We start from the raw sequence: 19829 nt of genomic DNA, 5'->3' as shown, positions 1-19829 counted from the left end.
ATGCCTATTAGAATTCTGGAGGTTGGTTGCCCAAAAAAGAGATGTGTTACCAATTTATTAGCTAAATGACTAGGGAAGAAGGGATGCTATTAGAGATGGAACAGAATGACATTAGTAGGACTTAAAAATTAGTAAGGTTTTCATGAAAAAGGTGATACCGACAAGCTAGGTCTTGGATAATGTGGGAATTTAGGGGAAAAAATGAAAGGTGATAAAGTCCTGTGTTTGATTACAGAGAAGTAAAACTTGTGACTGTAGCCCTATGCTGTTCTTTTTATCTCTGTAACTTACTCATTCCATTACTGGAAGCCTGTACCTCCTAACACCCATTTTGCCCACCTCTCCCATCCCCCTCCTCTCTGGCAATCCCCAGAGAAGTGGAATCTTTAGCGGGAGGGACAAAGAAAGGATGGTAGTCATGATGATGATAACATCATCATGTTAGAAAAAAATAAGTGCAGATGGTAAAACATTTTAGACTAAATCAGCTGCTAAACGCCCAAGTCTCTAACAGGGCAAACTAGGTTTGGCTTTATAAAATATTGAGGAAACATTCATCATGTTTCACAATTTAGAAACAGTGACATAAATAGGAATAACAAATCAAATCTGTCAGTGCTCAACCCCTACAGTTAAAAACAATTAGATAGATTAGAAAGATTCTTAAAAGGCCATACAGCTTTGTGCTTGTGACCCAGATTCCCAAGCCAAATAACATCGAGGAAATTCTATTAAAATTGTAAGACTCTATTATAGGATCTGAAGAATGTAAAGCAGACAAATACGAAAACTTCCTAAGTGGGCTCCACTAGAGAGACCTGTGGTTAAGCTACAGAAGCAGGGTCCAGCTGAGGGTGGGTGGGGGTGGGTGGGTGGGGGTGGTGCTGTGACCTGCTCCAAGTAATGGCCAAGTTAATTATGTAAACTTATTTCTCCTTGGAATGAAAGTGAAAAAAAAAATGTCTGTAATGAGACTGTCATGACTGTTAAGTGCAGATATGCCTCAGCTTTATTCTAAAGGAAGTAAGTCTTACTAGAGTTGTATATTGTTTCAGATTTAAACAAATATTTAATTGAATTATACAGAATGAGGAATCAAAGACCAGTGTGACTGAATTTCGGTATCTCAGTACAGGAGCTTCAATACAATGCTTTCCAAAGGATCTATTTAGTAGATTCAGTATTTAGCACTCACAGTGCTAGTAAAATGGCATACTGGTGACAGTTTTTAGTAATAAACATTACTGAATGAGATCTAAGGCAAACAGTGTAGTTTAGAAAAGGAAACAAAATTTGAGGTTTTATGATATAAGAAAGGAGAAAATAAAAGAAGACTTGTGTATTTCAAGAGAAATACGTCATTTTGGTATACGTTTGTTAAATCAGGAATAGAAACATATATCTTAACATAAACCAGTAACGTGTAGATTAAAATTTGGCTCCAAAAAACAGGGAAAAAACTTCATCTGAACTTAAATACTGTTCCACTACTAGCAAGCAGTAGACCTAATGGACCCAGTGTGCTGACATAATAGAAGCCTGGCTTAATGCAAAGCAAAAGCTGCTTCTAACTGGATAGTTCTTTATTATATATAAAATATATATTTAAATGGAAGCACAGTTGACACAATTTATTAGTTTCAGGTGTGCAACACAGTGATTCAACCACATGTCTAAGCTGCCATCTGTCACCATACAGCGCTATTACAGTATCATTGACCATATGCCCTGTGCTGTTCTTTTTATCTCTGTGACTTACTCATTCCATCACTGGAAGCCTGTACCTCCTATCACCCATTTTGCCAACCTCTCCCATCCCCCTCCTCTCTGGCAATCACCACTCTGTTCTAACTGGATATTTTTGAAAGAAGCCTGGCTATGCCCTGTTTAAAATTTATTTCTGTTTCCTCATGTTGTTTGGGCAGCACAAATTTGAGAGAGGAGTTTCGTAATAAAAGAAGTCTTGCCTTGCAGACTTTTGGTGTGTGACTTAATAAAAAATAACTTTCTCAGGATATTAGTCTATATTTAGGCTTTTAAATATTTAAGAATTCTCCAAAACAAACAAAAAAAGTGAAGCATTCTCAAGATTTAGCAAATATGGGTAAATATTTATCATGCAAATATTTATGGTGTCAAAATGATAAGTTTCTGAATTTATGTAAAAAGCTTTAACTGCCAAGGGGTTAAAACTGAATATATGAAATATGTCCCCTGTTTAAAATTCCAGTGTATTTCCTTTTTTTAATAAAATGTTTTAAAAGTTTATATGTTTATTGGGAGAAACAAGAGTTTTATAAAGATAATAAAAATAAATACCAACACAGTATGTTTGGAAGAGAGAGGAGGAATAGATTTGTATAATGTTTCCTCATATTCAAAATTCTTCTGCATATTTATTCATTTGAAAAACATTTCTGAGTGCTTATTCAAAGCACAGGATGCCCTAAAAGGCATTGGGAATATTATGGTGAACAAGGCCTAAATCTTGGCCTGAGCTCCAAAGATTTATGGTCCAACTGTGAGGGGTGTGTGTGTGTGTTGTGTGTGTGTGTGTATGTGTGTGTGTGCTTAAAAGAAGGAATTATAAGTGCCCAAAGCATGGGATGAGGTGGGGTGAGTGATGGGGTAGGGGTCAGAGAATGGTATAAGCAAGAGACACTCCATATACACAGAGACTTCTGGGCAGATGAGAAAAAAACCCTTACATTTCATCATTTAGAATCCAATCACAAACATAAACTCGTGCATATAATGAAGAAATTCTCTTACTAAAGAGAAGATCTTTTCATTTTAGTAAAAATGGACTTGAAGTAGCTTCTTGAAGTTTCTTCCTGACTCAGCCACTTCCTAATATTGTTTTCAGTTATGGCCCACACATTTTCACGTAAACACTTCTGTCAGGTTTATGCAGTGGGAAATGCCACTCTGAGTGGATGCTAAAATTAACATGCCATGGCCTGAACAGCACAGATGATAGAGCGGAAGGCATAAATCGCAGCACGGCCTTTGCGGGAGCTGCTTGGATGTGACCCCATCTCCGTAATAAGACATCTTCAAACATTAGCCCTTAGGTTCCCTGCCTCGCATCGTTTCTACCCTTCTCTGTTGTTCATGTTTCTACATTAAACTCAAAGCACTGCTGTGGAGATTTCCAACTGTGGAGACAGCTGGGAGATGTATGGGTGAAGGCTATAAAGCACCGAGGGACAAGGAGCAAGGCTGCTCAGGAAAGGAGAATGCCTCTGATCTTTCCCAAGTATTTTCAAGGCCTTTGGGGAATGAGAAAGCCACACAGAGATGCTTATAACAGCAAAAATACAACTATCTACACTCTGAAACACAAATGATAGCATATATAAAAAGAGGAGGAAGGATAAAAAAGGAAACTATAGATGGGGAATTCTCTTACCATAGTATGTAAGATACTCTGCTGTGTGTAAAAACGTCAGTGAAACCAAGACGTTGAAAATCCAATTTATTCCAGATGAACATGCATTTCCTGTACTTCTTGCCCAAAGGGGATATATTTCAGAATTCACAGTCCAAGGCATTGGTCCCATTCCTGAGAAAAATATAAAACTAAAAATTTCAGTAAAGTAGTTTATAAGGAATTTGAAAAAGTAGTTTGTCTCCTCTGAAAAGAGGCACTTTAATTAACACAACACAAAGCCTTTGTTTACCAGGTGCGAAGAAAACAAGATACAAAATAAGGCCCAGAAGTGCAGTCCAGGAGTATGGTGTAGGGCAGAAATTGTAAGCCCAAAATACTTCTTCTGTCTTAAATTTGGTTTCATTCTCACACCTGAAAAATAATGCAATATAAGTATTAATGTTTTAGGGTATAATCACAGAAACTCAATGTGCTCATCTTGGATATATTTCAAAGTTGCTTAAAATCATTAAGGAAAAGGTCCAAGATGTTTCTCTTGAAAAAAAAAAAAAGATTTAAATATACAGTATTACCTATAAAGCTCCCATTAGAACATTTTAGATCTGAATATAACTCAAGAGAAACACAAAGAAATATACTCCGTGTACACCTCAACAGCAAAACCCCAAACAATCCAATTCAAAAATGGTCAAGGGGGTGCAACTTGGGTGGTTCAGTTAGTTGAGTGTCTGACTCTTGGTTTCAGCTCAGGTCATGATCTCAGGGTGGTGGGAATGAGCTGTGTGCATCCGGCTCAGTGCTCAATGGGGAGTCCACTAGAGATTCTCTCCCTCTCCCTCCTACCCCCAGTCTCTCTCTCACTAAAAATAAATAAATCTTAAAAAAAATGGTCAGAGGATCTAAATGGACAATTTCCTAAAGAAAGAAGACATATACATGGCCAACAGGCACATGAAAAGAGTCAACATCAATCAATAGGGAAATGCAAATCAAAACCATAATGGAGGGCAGCCTGGGTGGCTCAGTGGTTTAGCGCCGCCTTCAGCCCAGGGCCTGATCCTGGGGTCCCGGGATCAAGTCCCACATCGGGCTCCTGGCATGAAGCCTGCTTCTCCTCCCTCTGCCTGTGTCTCTGCCTCTCTCTCTGCATCTCTGTGTCTCTCATGAATAAATAAAAACTTAAAAAAAAAAACCCATAATGGAATATCACTTCTCATCTGTTAGAAGGTTACTGTCAAAAAGATACACAATGAGTGTTGGTGGGGATGCGGATAATGTGGAACAACTAATGAGAATGTATATTGGGGTAGCCACTATAGAAAACAGGATGGAGGTTCCTCAAAAAACTAAAAACTACTATATGATTTGGCAATCCAACTTCAGGTATTTATCAGAAGAAAAACACTAACTTGAAAAGGTATATCCACCTGCGTGTTCTCTGCAGCATTATTTACAATAGAACTTGAAAGCAACCTATGTGTCCACTGATGAATAAAAATGTAGTGTGTGCACCCAACCATACACCCACCCACGAACACATGCTCACATGAATATTATTCATTCTTAAAAAAGAAGGAATTTCTGCCATTTGTAATAATATGGATAGACCTTCAGGGCATTATGCTAAGTGAAATAAGAGAAAGACAAATACCATATGATCTTGTATGTGCAATCTAAATAAAAATACTGAGCTCATAGAACAGATCTGTAGTTGCTCGGGCATGGAGTTTGGTGGATTGAAATGGGTCAAAGTAAAACTTCCAGTTAAAAAATAATTCATGGAAGGTGATGAACTGCATGGGGACTGCAGTTAATACTGCACCGCATGTCTGAAAGTGGTTAAGAGAGTAAATAGGCCTTAAAAGGGCTCATGACAAGAAACATTTGTAAATGATGTATGATGACGGATGTTTAATGCCAAATCATGTGGCACACCTGAAACTAAGACAATGTTATGGGTTAATTATACCTCAATAAAGAAAAACCCCATTGTGTTTTATACCCACTTCACGTAAGTCAGATATGCTTTGCAGCTAATCCTTGCAAGCTACCGTGACACTTTAAGACCACCGCGAGTCAGTATGTCGTGGGAGAAAGACCTCAGAATTTATAGTCAGGACAAGATTCAAATTCCCAAACCAAATATTTTTTTCCCCCATCTGTAAAATGAGGAGAATGCCTTACAGGTAATTTTAAGGATTAGAAGGGTCACTTGTAAAAAGTTGAGAACGTAGATGTGGGCAGGGAACACTGCTGCTAGCTGGTTCCAGCGGACCCTTTCCCTTCCTGCTGTGTGTCCTTGCCTAGGTCTCAGTCCCTCTCTGATGACTCTGCCTCCTGGTTCTATTGTGAAACAAAGTCTCCTCTGGTCTTAGACTCTGGACAAGCTGAACTTCCAATTCTTTACCTTAATTGAAACTGGAATTTCCCATGAAGACACAGCCAGCCCCAAAACCTTCTTGCCCTCACCGTCATCTTTAGATGAGTGTTCTGCCTCTGTGGCCTTCATGTCTGAACCTTAACTTCTAGGCCCCGTCCCTGCTGCTCTATTTATGCCCTCGATCACAACATCCCACCTTGTCTTCCCTGCTCGGTCATATTCTCCACCCCCTCACATCCTCTGCCACAGTTACTTATTTTTACTTCTGGCCCATGTAATACTTTGGCCTCGCAGTTCTTTATTTAGCCTCTGAAGCTGCAGAGAGGGCACTTTATAGTTTGCATGATTTAGAACTATTTTACTTCAAGGTCTCAGATTTAGAGCATCTCTTTTTCTGATCACAAGCAGTTTATTTCCTCATTTCTGGTAACTTCCTCCACATCCAAATCGCAATCTTTAGATTCTAAACTCCTCTCAGTATTCACTTACCCTCATCACTCAGCATAGACCGTGCCAGTACTCTTTGCTGGCCTCTAGAATCCACGCTCCCTTCCACCGTGTGTAACTGCCATCCTCACTATGTCAGTTTCCAACCCTGTGCGGCACCGTGTAGCTGCCTTTGATTACCACTGGGCTAACCTTTGGTCAACTGTTGAATCAATTGGTTAAAATATTTGTTACTATCTCTCACACCGAAGTCTTTTACTCTTTCTCACTACTATCAACTTGGGTCCTTCTTTAGGAAGAAAATTGAGGATGTTTGGTTTGAACATCCTCAAGTTTACTCTACCGAACCTCTGTTTTTCGGTATTCCTCGCAGGGCTCCTCTCCTACACCTCCACTGGTAACACGGCTCTTGCCTTTTCTAAGGACCAGCACATCCTTCTCCTCCTGTCTCCGCTGGGCTCACCTTCCATCAGCAGTCTCTCTTTCTGCCGTTGCCAGCTTCTTCCGACTTGCACCTCCCCTTCTGTTTGTAACACACAAGACCATTGCTACTCAACCATTCAGCCCTCTCATGTTTGTTCCACTACTAGTTCATCTGCAGTTACAGAGAAGTTTAGGCTGGGGAACTCTACATCCTCATGGCCCACTCTTCCCTTCACAGCCCAGCTCCCCCATCCCCCTACAGACCAGCTGACTCTGACTCTGGCTCTGTTTTCCTGAATCTGCACCCCCAAAAGACATCCTCACCTCCAAATTCATTTATTTTGCTGTTTCTTTGATGACTGGTGGTTGATATTGCTGACAAAACTCTTTTCTTCTCTTCCCCCTTTGTTTTTTTGCAGTTCTATCTATCTTCTCTCTCCGATGTATATGTCTTCACTGCTTTTTAAAGGGTCTCTTCCTCCCCTCAACCTCTACATATAGGTGTTTTCTAAGGTTCTTTTGTAGGGTTTGTCCCTGGTCTCTTAAACATCTCATCAAATTTTATTTTAATATATATATATATATTTTTTTAAAGAAAGGCAGACTGCCACATGCAGTGCCTCATTTGGATGTGTCTGGAGTCTTGGAAGCTTGACTATCCTACATTCTACAAATTGAGCCTGAGAGTTTGTTTGGAGGTGTTAACGGGTGCGAAGCTTCTCATAAACCCTTGATGGAAGAAGAGTCCTCTATCTGGGAAGGTCATCCTCTTTAAGTACACAACTACAGAAGGGATGCACATGGAGGAGCAAGGAAGGGGACACCTGACTACCCAGCTAGGTCAGCTGAATCTACCCTGGTGATCAGTGGGGGGACAGGTTTCACTTCTAGATCACCTTCACACCTATCTCATCTAATTTTAGAGATTTCTAATCAGCATGTGGATGGTGCCTGGTAGTTTATTCTAGTGTTCACTCTTCTTATGTTCCACTGATGGGATATAGGTGTCTGCTGAATATCCACTATTATCACATGCTGTTGGAACATTAAATGTGTAAAGCATCCTGACTGCTTAGCACACTGCCCGGCATGTAGCCTATGTGTGCACAGTAAGTATCAGTGTAATAGTGCCTCTCATGACACTTCTGTTTTGGATAAACCACCATTCCCTGAGTTGAAACAGGTTAAACTCTTGCAGTTATTTTCAATATTTTCTTACCCATCTCTCTCTTTAAATTCTCTAAACCTTTTCAAGTCCAAGTGAAAAAGAGTAGCTAAGGCTATGAGCTCTGGGACTGACATCCCATGTTCAAGTCTAGGTTGGGATACCCAGATTTGAAGCTGGGATATATGTGACCTACTTACTTAACTTTTCAAAGCCTGGTCCTCCTCTGTGAAATAAGGTTTTTCCGTGCACCTACCTCAAGTAGTTATTTTGAGGCTTACATGAGCTACATATGCAAAGAACTTCACATGGAATGGGTAAGAATTCATAATTATACTGGGCAGCCCCGGTGGCTCAGTGGTTTCGCACTACCTTCGGCCCGGGGCGTGATCCTGGAGACGGGGGATCAAGTCCCACGTCGGGCTTCCTGCATGGAGCCTGCTTCTCCCTCTGCCTGTGTCTCTGCCTCTCTGTGTGTGTCTCTCATGAATAAATAAATCTTTAAAAAATAGAATTCATAATTCTATTACTTAGACATAATTTCTTGAATCTGACTCTTCTATTTGCATTAATACCACCCCCATTCAAACTCTGAGTGTTTGTCTCGTCAACTGCATTTGTCTCCATAGCAGACTCTAGAGTAGCCTCTTGTGATCCATTCCATGTCCATACTCTTTTTTTTCCAGTCCTCTCTCCTTGAGTGTGGAAGTGACCTGTGACTTGTTCCTAACAAAATTTGGCAAAAGTGACATATGTAACATGATGATTATGTAAGATGACAGTGCTGTTTTGCTGAAGTCTCTCACTCCCTTACTGGCTTTGAAAAAGTAAATTGTCACGTTGTGGGATGCCAGTGTTGGGATGCTCATGGAAGGAACTGAAAGAAGTCTTTAGGACCTGGGGATAGCTTCTGATTGACAGCAAGAAACTGAAGTTCTTGGTACATAAGTTACGGAATTCTGCTAACAAAATCTTCCCTAGTGGAGCCTCAGATAAAACCACAGTGCAAGTCAATACTCTGTAGCCTTGTGAGACCCTAGGCAAGGGACCTAGTTAAGCTGTGCTAGGACTTCTGGCCCCCAGTAACTGTGGTATAATTAATGCGTGTTGGTTTAAGTAAGTATGTGGCAATATGATTATAGCAGCAATAGAAAACATAGTCTCAATGATTTTTCCTATGCCTAGCATTCCTTTCTTCAAACTACCACAACACCAAGTTGAGCTCTTGAAAGCATTGCTATGGCTGCATCACCGTTCAAAAGCCTTCGTTGCCCTTATCCCAACTACCTATAAAATAGGTAAAATTTGGCTGCAGGCTACCTTATCTTGTACTTCTGTTTAGAATCCTTTTCTCCAACTAGACTATACTACTAATTTTTTGAACCAATCTTCTAGACCTCGTATGTTCTACTCATGCCATTTCCTCTAACTGAAGGCAAACTCTCACTCTTGATCTACACTGTCAAAATCTATCTTAGTCTTCAAGGTGAGTACAGATGCCACCCACTCAACTACCTGAAATACTCTCTCCTCTCAATGCATTTTCATTCTCATTTATATCATTATTACATAAGTGCTCTGTAATAGCCTATCTGTATATCCTCCCTTTTTTACTGTCCTGAACTCTCATCTGAGGCAGCACAGCACAAAGGTTAAGGGAACAGGGTCTAGAGTCTGGCTGCTTGGTTTTGTATCTCGGTTCTATTATTTACCAGCTGTGTGACTTTGGGCAAATTAGTCAACCTCTTTGTACCTTGGTTTTCTAATCTGTAAAATAAAAGTCCCTAATAAGCTTCTTATAAAGATTATATACAGTGATAACTGTATGGTACAAAGAAAGTAATTTATTAAGTCTCTGCCAAACGAATTGCCAGTTTTGTATCCCCCACCAGCCTCTTCTTAAATCTCAACCTCTAGTTCATACTAGTATTCTCTATGGGCATAAGTGAAGCTTTTGCACTGAACTGTGAGTAGAAAAAAGCATTAGAAATCCCCTGATCAATAATCTTCCACCTTCATTTCTCACCAAATAGTCTTTTGAGTTGTGAAAATCTTAAAATGAGAAAATAAGAAAGGGTACAAGGAAGGAGGGAGGGAGGGAGAGGAGGGAAGAGAGAGAGAGAGGCGTAAAAAAAGGCAGCCAGGTTCCTAGGGAGGGAAATTCTTACAAGTACTCAAATGACTAAAATTCACTGAAAAATTCTATTCACTATTTCCTCATTCATTATTAACACAGTCAATCGCCGGATCTCTTTTGCTGGAACAAAGAAGCAAGCATGTTTGACGGTGAGCTCTGTGCCTGGTCTGATGTGGCTTTTCACTGTCTGGCCTTCACTTTCACGCACGCTTATGTGCGTAAAAGGGTGAGTACCTCCCCGTCACGCTCCAGTGGGTTTCAGGGAAGCGCTGCAGGCACTGACTTGGCAGGTACGCACCCAGCAATGCGCAGACGGCTAGTGACTAAGACGGTGACATCACCTGACCTTTAAAATATAAACACTAGAAATCCCAACTAGAAGGGAAAAAAATGTATATTCCAAATGTTCCTGCAAAAAATACCCTCATGTTCTCCTGGCTCAGTGACTGCGGGCGGAGGAACATAATGCCCCAGACAAAGAACAAAAACTGCTCTGACATCAGCGTGTGGGTTGGGATCAGAGAGAGCCGTGGTCTCCCCCAGGACACCCGCGGCGACCTGGAGCCACAGCAGAGGGCTGCGATGGCAGCCGGAGCAGCGGGAGGCTGCTGCGCAGACCAAGCGGCCGCATCAGCAGGCAGGCAGGGCGGGCAGGGCGAGCCTCGCTTCGCCAGAGCAGGTCGACGGCCGGGGACACCTGACACGCAGAGCACTGTCCCCGCGCGGGGCCCCCCGTGCTTCCACGAGGGCGAACAGGTGTCCCTTGCCTACTCGACACGCACTTGGAAACCAGCTCAGGTGTAGTGATTTCTGCCTCGTGTGTGTGTGTGTGTGTGTGTGTGTGTGTGTGACCTTTCCATCAGACTCCAGAGGAGCAACCAAAGGAACCAGGGCTGCAGCTGCTTCACTCGGGGCGCCCTACGTGGCACCGTGTTGTGCACTGCTCCGTTATCCACGAGGATGACATTAACCGCTTCGCGCTGGCACGGTCAGCGTGCGAGAAAATACGACCTGTCTTTAAAAACTGCAAGACTTCAAATTTTATTTATCCAGCCCTAATTATTGACAACTCTGCTCTCGTCCTGGAGTTTGCAAAAAAGATCTTCTGGGGAAGAGAAGGGAGAGCTTACTGCCGTCGGCATGACACGTCTGCCACTGTCCTGCTGAGTTTCCTGCCCCTTCCCTACTGACAGGTGGGGGTGAGGCACGATTTCATCTCTATTCCTTTTTTTTTTTAATAAAGATTTTGTTTATTCATAAGAGACACAGACACACACACACACACACAGAGGCAGAGACACAGGCAGAGGGAGAAGCAGGCTCCGTGCAGGAAGCCCGACGTGGGACTCGATCCCGGGTCTCGAGGATCCCGCCCCGGGCTGCGGGCTAAACCGTTGAGCCACCTGGGCTGCCCTCATCTCTATTCCTAATGTAGGTCTGGGATTTCTCTGAAGGACGTCACTAAGCTATCCCCTTAAAACTAAATGGATACCCCGGAGGGTTAACTTTAATAGTCCCTTAGAGGAATTTATGGCCAGTAATAGTCTGAGCACAAAGTAGAGAGGTACCTAGAAAAGGACAGAGCATCTCTCCAGGGAAGCACACCTTTGTTCTTGTCTGAGGAGAAATAAACGTCATGCCACTCACTTAGAGGGCCAGGATGATGTAAATTTATTATAAGCAGCCCAAGCCATGAGAAATTTCAACTTTTGGATATTCCCATCAAAGCAACAGGAAAAGTTACTGTTAAAAGCTTGACCCGGGATGCCTGGGTGGCTCGGTGGTTGAGCTTCTGCCTTCTGCTCCAGGTGTGAGCCCGGAGACCCAGGATCGAGTCCTACATCGGGCTCCCTGCATGGAGCCTGCTTCTCCCTCTGCCTGTGTCTCTGCCTCTCTGTGTGTGCCTCTCAGAACCCTCTTACACTGTTGGTGGGAATGTGAACTGGTGCAGCCACTCTGGAAAACTGTGTGGAGGTTCCTCAAACAGTTAAAAATAGACCTGCCCTACGACCCAGCAATTGCACTGTTGGGGATTTACCCCAAAGATACAAATGCAATGAAACGCCGGGACACCTGCACCCCGATGTTTCTAGCAGCAATGGCCACTATAGCCAAACTGTGGAAGGAGCCTCGGTGTCCAACGAAAGATGAATGGATAAAGAAGATGTGGTTTATGTATACAATGGAATATTACTCAGCTATTAGAAATGACAAATACCCACCATTTGCTTCAACGTGGATGGAACTGGAGGGTATTATGCTGAGTGAAGTAAGTCAGTCGGAGAAGGACAAACATTATATGTTCTCATTCATTTGGGGAATATAAATAATAGTGAAAGGGAAAATAAGGGAAGGGAGAAGAAATGTGTGGGAAATATCAGAAAGGGAGACAGAACGTAAAGACTGCTAACTCTGGGAAACGAACTAGGGGTGGTAGAAGGGGAGGAGGGCGGGGGGTGGGAGTGAATGGGTGACGGGCACTGGGTATTATTCTGTATGTTAGTAAATTGAACACCAATAAAAAAAAAAAAAAAGAAAACAAAACAAAACAAAATAAATAAATAAATAAATAAAATCTTTAAAAAAAAAAAACCCGACTCATTATTTCTCACTTTCTGTTCAACTAGCTTATTTCCTACATGATAATCTAACATGAAATAGACTTCCTTCAACGGTGGTTACACAGCATTTACTTTTTTTTTTTTTTTTTAAAAATTCATTATAGAGAGTGAGAGAGAGCAGGTGAGGAGGGGGAGGGGCAGAGCGAAAGAATCTCAAGCGGACTCTTTACTGAGCATGAAGCCTAACACGGGGCTCGATCTTATGACCCTGAGATCATGACCTAAGCTGAAATCAAGAGTCGGACGCTCAACCAACTGAGCCACCCAGGTGCCCCATTATAACATTTACATTCTAACATGTGGAAAGTTGAATAATTTTTAAAAAGTATGGCTCCCTAGCTTGCAGTGTGCTGACCAGATTGAAGATCTTGGCCGCAAATGATTGTATATTGTCCAGCCTTTTATTTTTTGTTTTTTGTTTTGTTTTGTTTTACGATTTTCCTGCAAAGGACTGTCACATAAAGGCAAGTTGAAAATAATCGATTATCTTTTAATTATTATTTTCTGGTAAAATGAAAATCTTTAGAATTATTGAGATAAACCTTAGATTTATTGGGTAAATTTTATTAGCATTTAGATTTTTGGGTAAAAATTAGATCTTTTAGGTCTTTAAAATTAGATTTATTTAATTATTGGGTAAATTTCATTAGCATTAGATATATGGAGCTAAAAATAACTTTTTAAATGAATTAATAAAGTTTTATTTATATATAAATCATGGTATCTAAACCATTTACTAGTATGTTGGCTAGCTTACATATCCTGAGTATGGAAATAGATGGATAGCATATGAGTGGGCAACCAGATGAAAATAATATTTAAAGCCAAATAGACACTACTGGCATAGTCTCTAATTCTGGTTAAGAATTTAAATGAGTGTAATTTCCATTTGAAATGAAATCTGGCAATTTGGACATAAGAATATTTATATCCAAATCTTCATGACCCAAAGTCTCATTTCAAAAATTTATCCTTAGGACATTATCTGAGCGGAAACATCATCTGCTGAAAGACATTTCACTATACTTCTATTTATCACAAGCTTAACACAGATGAATAATTAGAAACAAAACAATAAAAATATCTGTGATGGAGGATAGTTAAGTGAATTAAGATGCAACAACTCTAGAGAATAAAGCAGCCATTAAAATAATTATTAAAAGTAAGTTGGGCTCAACTACAAAGATTGAAGTTTAAATCTCAGTAACTGAGGTTACTCTCATTTTGGCATCACGTGAATAGTACAATGCATGTTTGTATAATCAGTAGAAGTAAGTGGATGGGGGCCCCCTGTTGCCTTCCCAGACTTGTCCCTGGAAGTTCTGTGGTCAATGTAAAGAATCTGCCAGGTCAGAAGAGCCCTGAAGTCTGCCTTGGGGAGAGTCCACAGTAGCAAAGATCAACTCCATTCTGTATAAGAGAAATTTCCCACTTTGTTACTTCATAAGAAAATACTTCGTCATTCTTTCTCCTACTGCATCATTACACGGGCAGCAAGCCTGGCCAGGGGTGCACTACTTCATCAAGGTTACCCGGAAACATGGAAAATACCATGAAGTTGGCAGTGCAGAGAACATCAAACTATAGAATATTATCTATGATATGGGGTTATAGGAGAGTAAATGGAAATATGGAAAATTGTTGGGGGAATCTATGATGATGATGACTGTTTTCACTTTTGAATTTACAGGTTGTGATTATGCCACTCTGACAAAATGGGAGCAACTTTAACAACTGATGGACACAACTAGTCCTGGGCCTCATTTTCCTTTTTTGTTTGTTTGTTTGACTCTAATTTTTTTTCCTATAGTAAAGGCAAGCATTAGAGTTAAAGTTACCAGCCATTCTCCTGCTTTGGTGCTGAAAGTCAGGGAAATCTTGCCTTTGAATTACAAGCTGCTCCATCATGCTGTTCCCTCACATCGGCCAAAGGCCTCTAAGCTCTGGTTTCCGTACTTATACTCTGCTGTCAGGATCCTGCTTCCCTTCTCAGGAGCCTTATAGCGCCTGCCTCCGGCCACTACTTGGGAGCCACCCCCCTCCCCCACATGCAACGGGTAATGCTTTGCCCCACACACTGCTTGCCTGGCTACATCTCTGACACCAACAGCCTTGGCATACAGCAGATGCTTCAGACCAGAGAATGACGTGACAAATGGTTTCTATTCTCTCTCTCTGGAAGTCAGAACATGACCTATTTGAACAGGACAGAGCAACACAGAAGTGCAAAGACTCAGAGGCCATAGGAAGGATCAAACAGTTGACGGTGGTGGGGCAGCGTAGAAGAGAGAGGTGAAGGGCAGTCTACCACGAGTCGGATGCACAGTATTCGGGATCTTCTAATTTTGTTCTCTTCCTTTTCTGTGTAACTTCACCATAAAACTTCCATTAACCAGGAAATCTGGTGTGTCTATTCCACTCAACATGAAAAGTTCTAACAAAATAATGGCTAAGTTCTAAGGTGGAGTATTGATCTACAAAATCCCACAGGTCCTCAAAAGAATGTACCACAAGGGCCACACAGCTCTATTCCTGCATCAAGATTTTTTTCAAATATTGAAAATATGGTAAAAATATTAAGATAACTTTTCCCTAAAATAGTCACTGTAGGAGATGCTATTCTTATTCCAACTACACTGTACTCTGTTGCTCACATATTTTCTGGAATTCCTTTTTTTTTTTTTTTTCTATTCTGGAATTCCTTTTGGAATCATATTCAGAACCTGCTTCTTTGTCACTCAAGAAAACCAACCTTTTTTTTTTTTTTCATTTTCTACTGTGGGTTCTCTTCCTCATTTCTTTTATTTCTTGCCATTATGAAACAATCATATGAGGAACTCAAGTACTGAGTGAAAAGGAGAGACTAAACCAAATGGGGTAGAGGTAGGGAAACTATAATTGAAATAATAGCAACAAACTCAGCAAATTAAGTTTCATTTGTTTGTCGTGGGCTGCAGAGCCAAGAGAAATACGGGATGTTGCTAAATGGGTGGTGTTGCAGGCACACCGCTCCCATCAATGGTATTTAAATTGAAAGCCACTTATGAGATCTTAAATGTCTAGTACCTGCCACAATGCATATGTTCATTTGTTAAATCAATGAATAAGGAAAAGCTTATTCAAGAGAGTCAACTTTGGGCAGCCCGGGTGGCTCAGTGGTTTAGTGCTGCCTTTGGCCTGGGACGTGATCCTGGGGACCTGGGGTCGAGTCCCGTGTCGGGCATCCCTGCATGGAGCCTGCTTCTCCCTCTGCCTGTGTCTCTGCCTCTCTCTCTCTCTGTGTCTCTCATGAATAAATAAATAATCTTTTTTTTTTTTTTAAAAAGAGTCGACTTTGCTGATTGCTACTGATTTCATACTTTAGTATAAGTTCATACCCAGTTAATAATTAAAAATATTTTTTTCAAAGACAATACTTCATTAAGTGAAATAAATAATACAACTTATCATGAGGCAGGGTTAAGACTGGCTCTTGTGTGACAATGCTATGACAAGTATCTCATGATGGTGAATATCATTCCTCTCAAGTTTGAATTCAATTCAGAGCCCTGAGGTTTTCCCACCCCTCATGGTTTACTCTCCTCCCTGACGTCTTTTACTCTCCTGCATTTCTTTGGGACCTTTCTCCAGTAAGGTCCCAGTACCTTCTTTCCTCTTCCTTCCCTAAGGCTTCATAGGCCAGTACACTTAATACATTTTATTTTATTTTTATTTTTTTTTAAGATTTTATTTATTTATTCAAGAGAGACACACACACAGAGAGAGAGAGAGAGAGAGAGAGAGGGGCAGAGACACAGGCAGAGGGAGAAGCAGGCTCCATGCAGAGAGCCTGACATGGGACTCGATCCCGGGTCTCCAGGATCATACCCCGGGCTGCAGGCGGCGCCAAACCGCTGCACCACCGGGGCTGCCCTACATAATACATTTTACACATAAACAATGTTTCGTGTTTTTTAATCAAAACAATAAAGATACTAATTTTAAGCTGATATTTGGTCATCTGGCACCAATCTCTCCACTGTCCTGTATTTGAGAAGATGTATATTTGCCCTTGAAATTTGTAAATTCTAACAATTTATCTCCACTCAATTTAAAAAGTTATTGCCTCTGGTGATATAACAGACATATTTCCTTACATAAGCATCATAAAATCTGTATCACCCCAAGCTGTGAGAACTTCACAGCAGCGCTCTGGGTGGATTTTCTTTCCACCACGGGAGCTCCTGCACTGTCTCCCCGCACTCGTTTTTAGTTGCAGGTGCATGGGAATGAATGTAGCTGATTTATCATGGTCGGCTATCTTGATGCAAACAATGGTATAATTTGTTTCTTGGATTCTTTTCAATCCATTCTACAGCTGCCTTCCATCAAGTGTGAGTTCTAGGGCTTCTTTCTTGAAAGCAGTACTCCCGACAGAAATGTCCTTGAGGAGCAGTAAATCTTCCCTGGAGGAAGCTGACTAATGTCTGTATGGGGTTTTACGATATACAAAACACCTGAATATATATTAACTCACATTATTCCCATCGATAGTATCATTTTGTGTATGAGACATGTCTTTTTTTTTTTTTTTGAGACATGTCTTTTTAAAATGCAGTGACTTTCCAAGATGACACGGTAGAGGTAGCATTTGAAACCCAGTCTTCTCTGTTTCTTTCTCCTTCAACATAATCATCCTAGCAGTTCATAATAACCTCGTAACCTCTTTCTTGAGGGGCCTTATTTTTTATGGAATATAAAGGAAAAAATGGAGATGAAAACTGCTTGAAATCTCCCATAAGTCAGTGTTCTTCCTTAATGTCAGTAGTGAAGTAAGTCACTCAATTGCTATTCAAAATGAGCACAATAAAATGCTTCCTAAAGAGCATGAGGAATAAAAATGAGCAGCACCTTGAGCCTCTGTGTCTTGTGCATGCTCTCCTGCCTCGATATCCATTTTTGCCCTAAGGCACAAAACAATAATAAGAACAGAAGGGAAGCTTATATGAGCTAGGAGTTAAAATATCACAATCTCAGTAACTAGATAACTCATTTGAGGGCAGTGATTGTCAACACTACAAATGTATTACAAGAACAATCATTCCGATACAAGAAGTCGGCAATGTTAGGCAGTGTGCAAATAATACATACTCTAAAACACAGAGCTACATAATGACTTTCTCTGGTAGAGTTGTTAGTAAGGAAATAAAAAAAAAAGTCCCTGGAAAGAAAGATGCTTAGATGATGAAAATGTGCATGGAATGTATCAGAGATTACTTAAAAAAGAAATTGTGCCATTTAGTTATTGACATAAGAATTTTGTAAATAATGAGGAGACAGTCACTGTTATAAAACTATAAACGTAAGGCAGTTTCACATTATTTTATCTCACATTACTGTCAACGTGAAAATGTAATCGCTTCGTAAGTTAAGCATTTTATTTTTTTATTTTTAAAGATTTTATTTATTTAATTATTTGAGAGAGAGCGAGCAAGAGAACAAGCATGAATGAGCAAGGGGGAAGGACAGAGGGAGAAGCAGATTCCCACCCCCCTCCCCTCACTGAGCAGGGAGCCCAATGCGAGGCTCCATCACAGGACCCTGGGATCATGACCTGAGCAGAAGGCAGATGCTTAACTGACTGAGTCACCCAGGAGCCCCTAAATTAAGCATTTTAATGGCAATTGCCTTTTTTCTCACTCTCTGATTTGTATAGAGACTTCTCTAACACCTGATTACCAGGAATGAAAAAAACCTTTTATAAAATGAAAATTTATCTCAATCTTTCTAAATCAAAGATGGTTTTTCTGCCATTTGGGTGAATGAAGAACTTAAAGGTCCTTTAACATGCACCCTATCCTTCCTTCTACTGTGTTCCTGGCACTGGAGCAAAGCAAATTGTGTCACACCCACCTTTAAGCTCATCATCCTAAAAACAGCCCTGGCTTCACACTGTAGGGGAGGGTCCCTGCAAGGTCAGCCCCTGCTCCCGGCTTATCCAGCATTTCCTCTACTTCACCTACTACCATCACCCTTGCTCCCACGGGCCAGCACAGTGACAAGCACACTGTTGGTGCTCGGTAAATATTTGTTAAGTGCATCAATCATTTTCACCATTTGATAGTGTAGCAACAAAATACTGCCTTGCGATTTTGAAATTCCTTTATTTCCAAAGCAATTTTAAGTAAGGAAAGAATGAATTAGAGGAGTATGTTCTCCTTCATGTGAATTTTTATGCTTTTGTTAGCTTAGAGCAGGTATTTAAAGTTACACACACACAGACACACACACACATACATATATATATTTTAAGATTTTATTTATTTATTCACGACAGACACAGAGAGAAAGAGAGAGGCAGAGACACAGGCAGAGGGAGAAGCAGGCTCCATGCAGGGAGCCCAAAGTGGGACTCGATCCCCAGACTCCAGGATCACGCCCTGGGCCGAAGGCAGGTGCCAAACCGCTGGGCCACCGGGGCTGCCCAAAGTTACATATATTTTTAACTCCAAGTAATCTCGCCTTTAATTATTATTTCAATAAATAATTTTTTTCCTTTCCAGCTGATTTATTTATCCCAGTCACAGTCTTTCTGTTAATCTCTTTATAGCATTTTGATAGGTTTCCTTGGCTTCCTTTTAATTTTTACTGAAACAAGTTGTCTCTTCATGCAATCAAGAAAAAACTTATTTTTATTAGTAATGTATAAGTATTATCTTTTGGAACATCAAAAATTTGGGGATGAAAATGCATAAACCACAAGGATAAGAGTCAAGAGAAGGTGGCCTGACAATAAATCATGATGCAAGACAAATGGAAATAGTTGGGAGACTTAGCTTGGATTTCCTGTACAAAAATCAAAAAGTGCAAATGCACCAAGTTTATGGATGATAAATTGCTATCGCTGCCATGAATCCATCAAGAGAGGAAGAGAATGATCACTTACTAAATGCACATTACAAGCTTTGCTGGTACTAAGATAACACACATGATACTCTTAATTCTATCATAGAAATTTGGCCCAAGTATGAGAATCTGTCCTAAAGAACAATTGCATAGTAATAAAAATAATATTCAATGACACATAGTTGCTGGAGTATACAATACAATGCGTACATTCAAGTAGACTAATTATGGCTTTCTGTATGTGTAAAAGACTTAGGAACCATCTAAAACTTTCCTAAAAATACTCAAACTTGCCTATTTAATAAAGGGAGATTTCCCTAAGGTGGAGTCAAAGGGCTAGAAGGGGAGCTATACCATTAAACATCAATCCCAGGCCC

The 19829-nt window shown here is 40.7% G+C and overlaps 1 protein-coding gene across 1 annotated transcript in view; it reads right to left on the bottom strand.

Annotated features, from left to right (window-relative positions):
• The window catches only part of SLC2A13 (solute carrier family 2 member 13), a 363418-nt gene that overhangs the window by 7731 nt on the left and 335858 nt on the right, over positions 1–19829 (bottom strand). The window contains exons 8-9 of the mRNA XM_025455601.3: positions 3684–3805; positions 3413–3565 (exon numbers count right to left, since the gene is read on the bottom strand). Coding sequence (XP_025311386.3) covers positions 3413–3565; positions 3684–3805 — 275 coding nt within the window. The remainder of the gene's footprint in view (positions 1–3412; positions 3566–3683; positions 3806–19829) is intronic.

Source organism: Canis lupus, chromosome 27 (genome assembly GCF_003254725.2).
Source record: "Canis lupus dingo isolate Sandy chromosome 27, ASM325472v2, whole genome shotgun sequence".
Taxonomy (NCBI): domain Eukaryota; kingdom Metazoa; phylum Chordata; class Mammalia; order Carnivora; family Canidae; genus Canis; species Canis lupus.
This window is presented reverse-complemented; position numbering and strand designations above follow the sequence as displayed.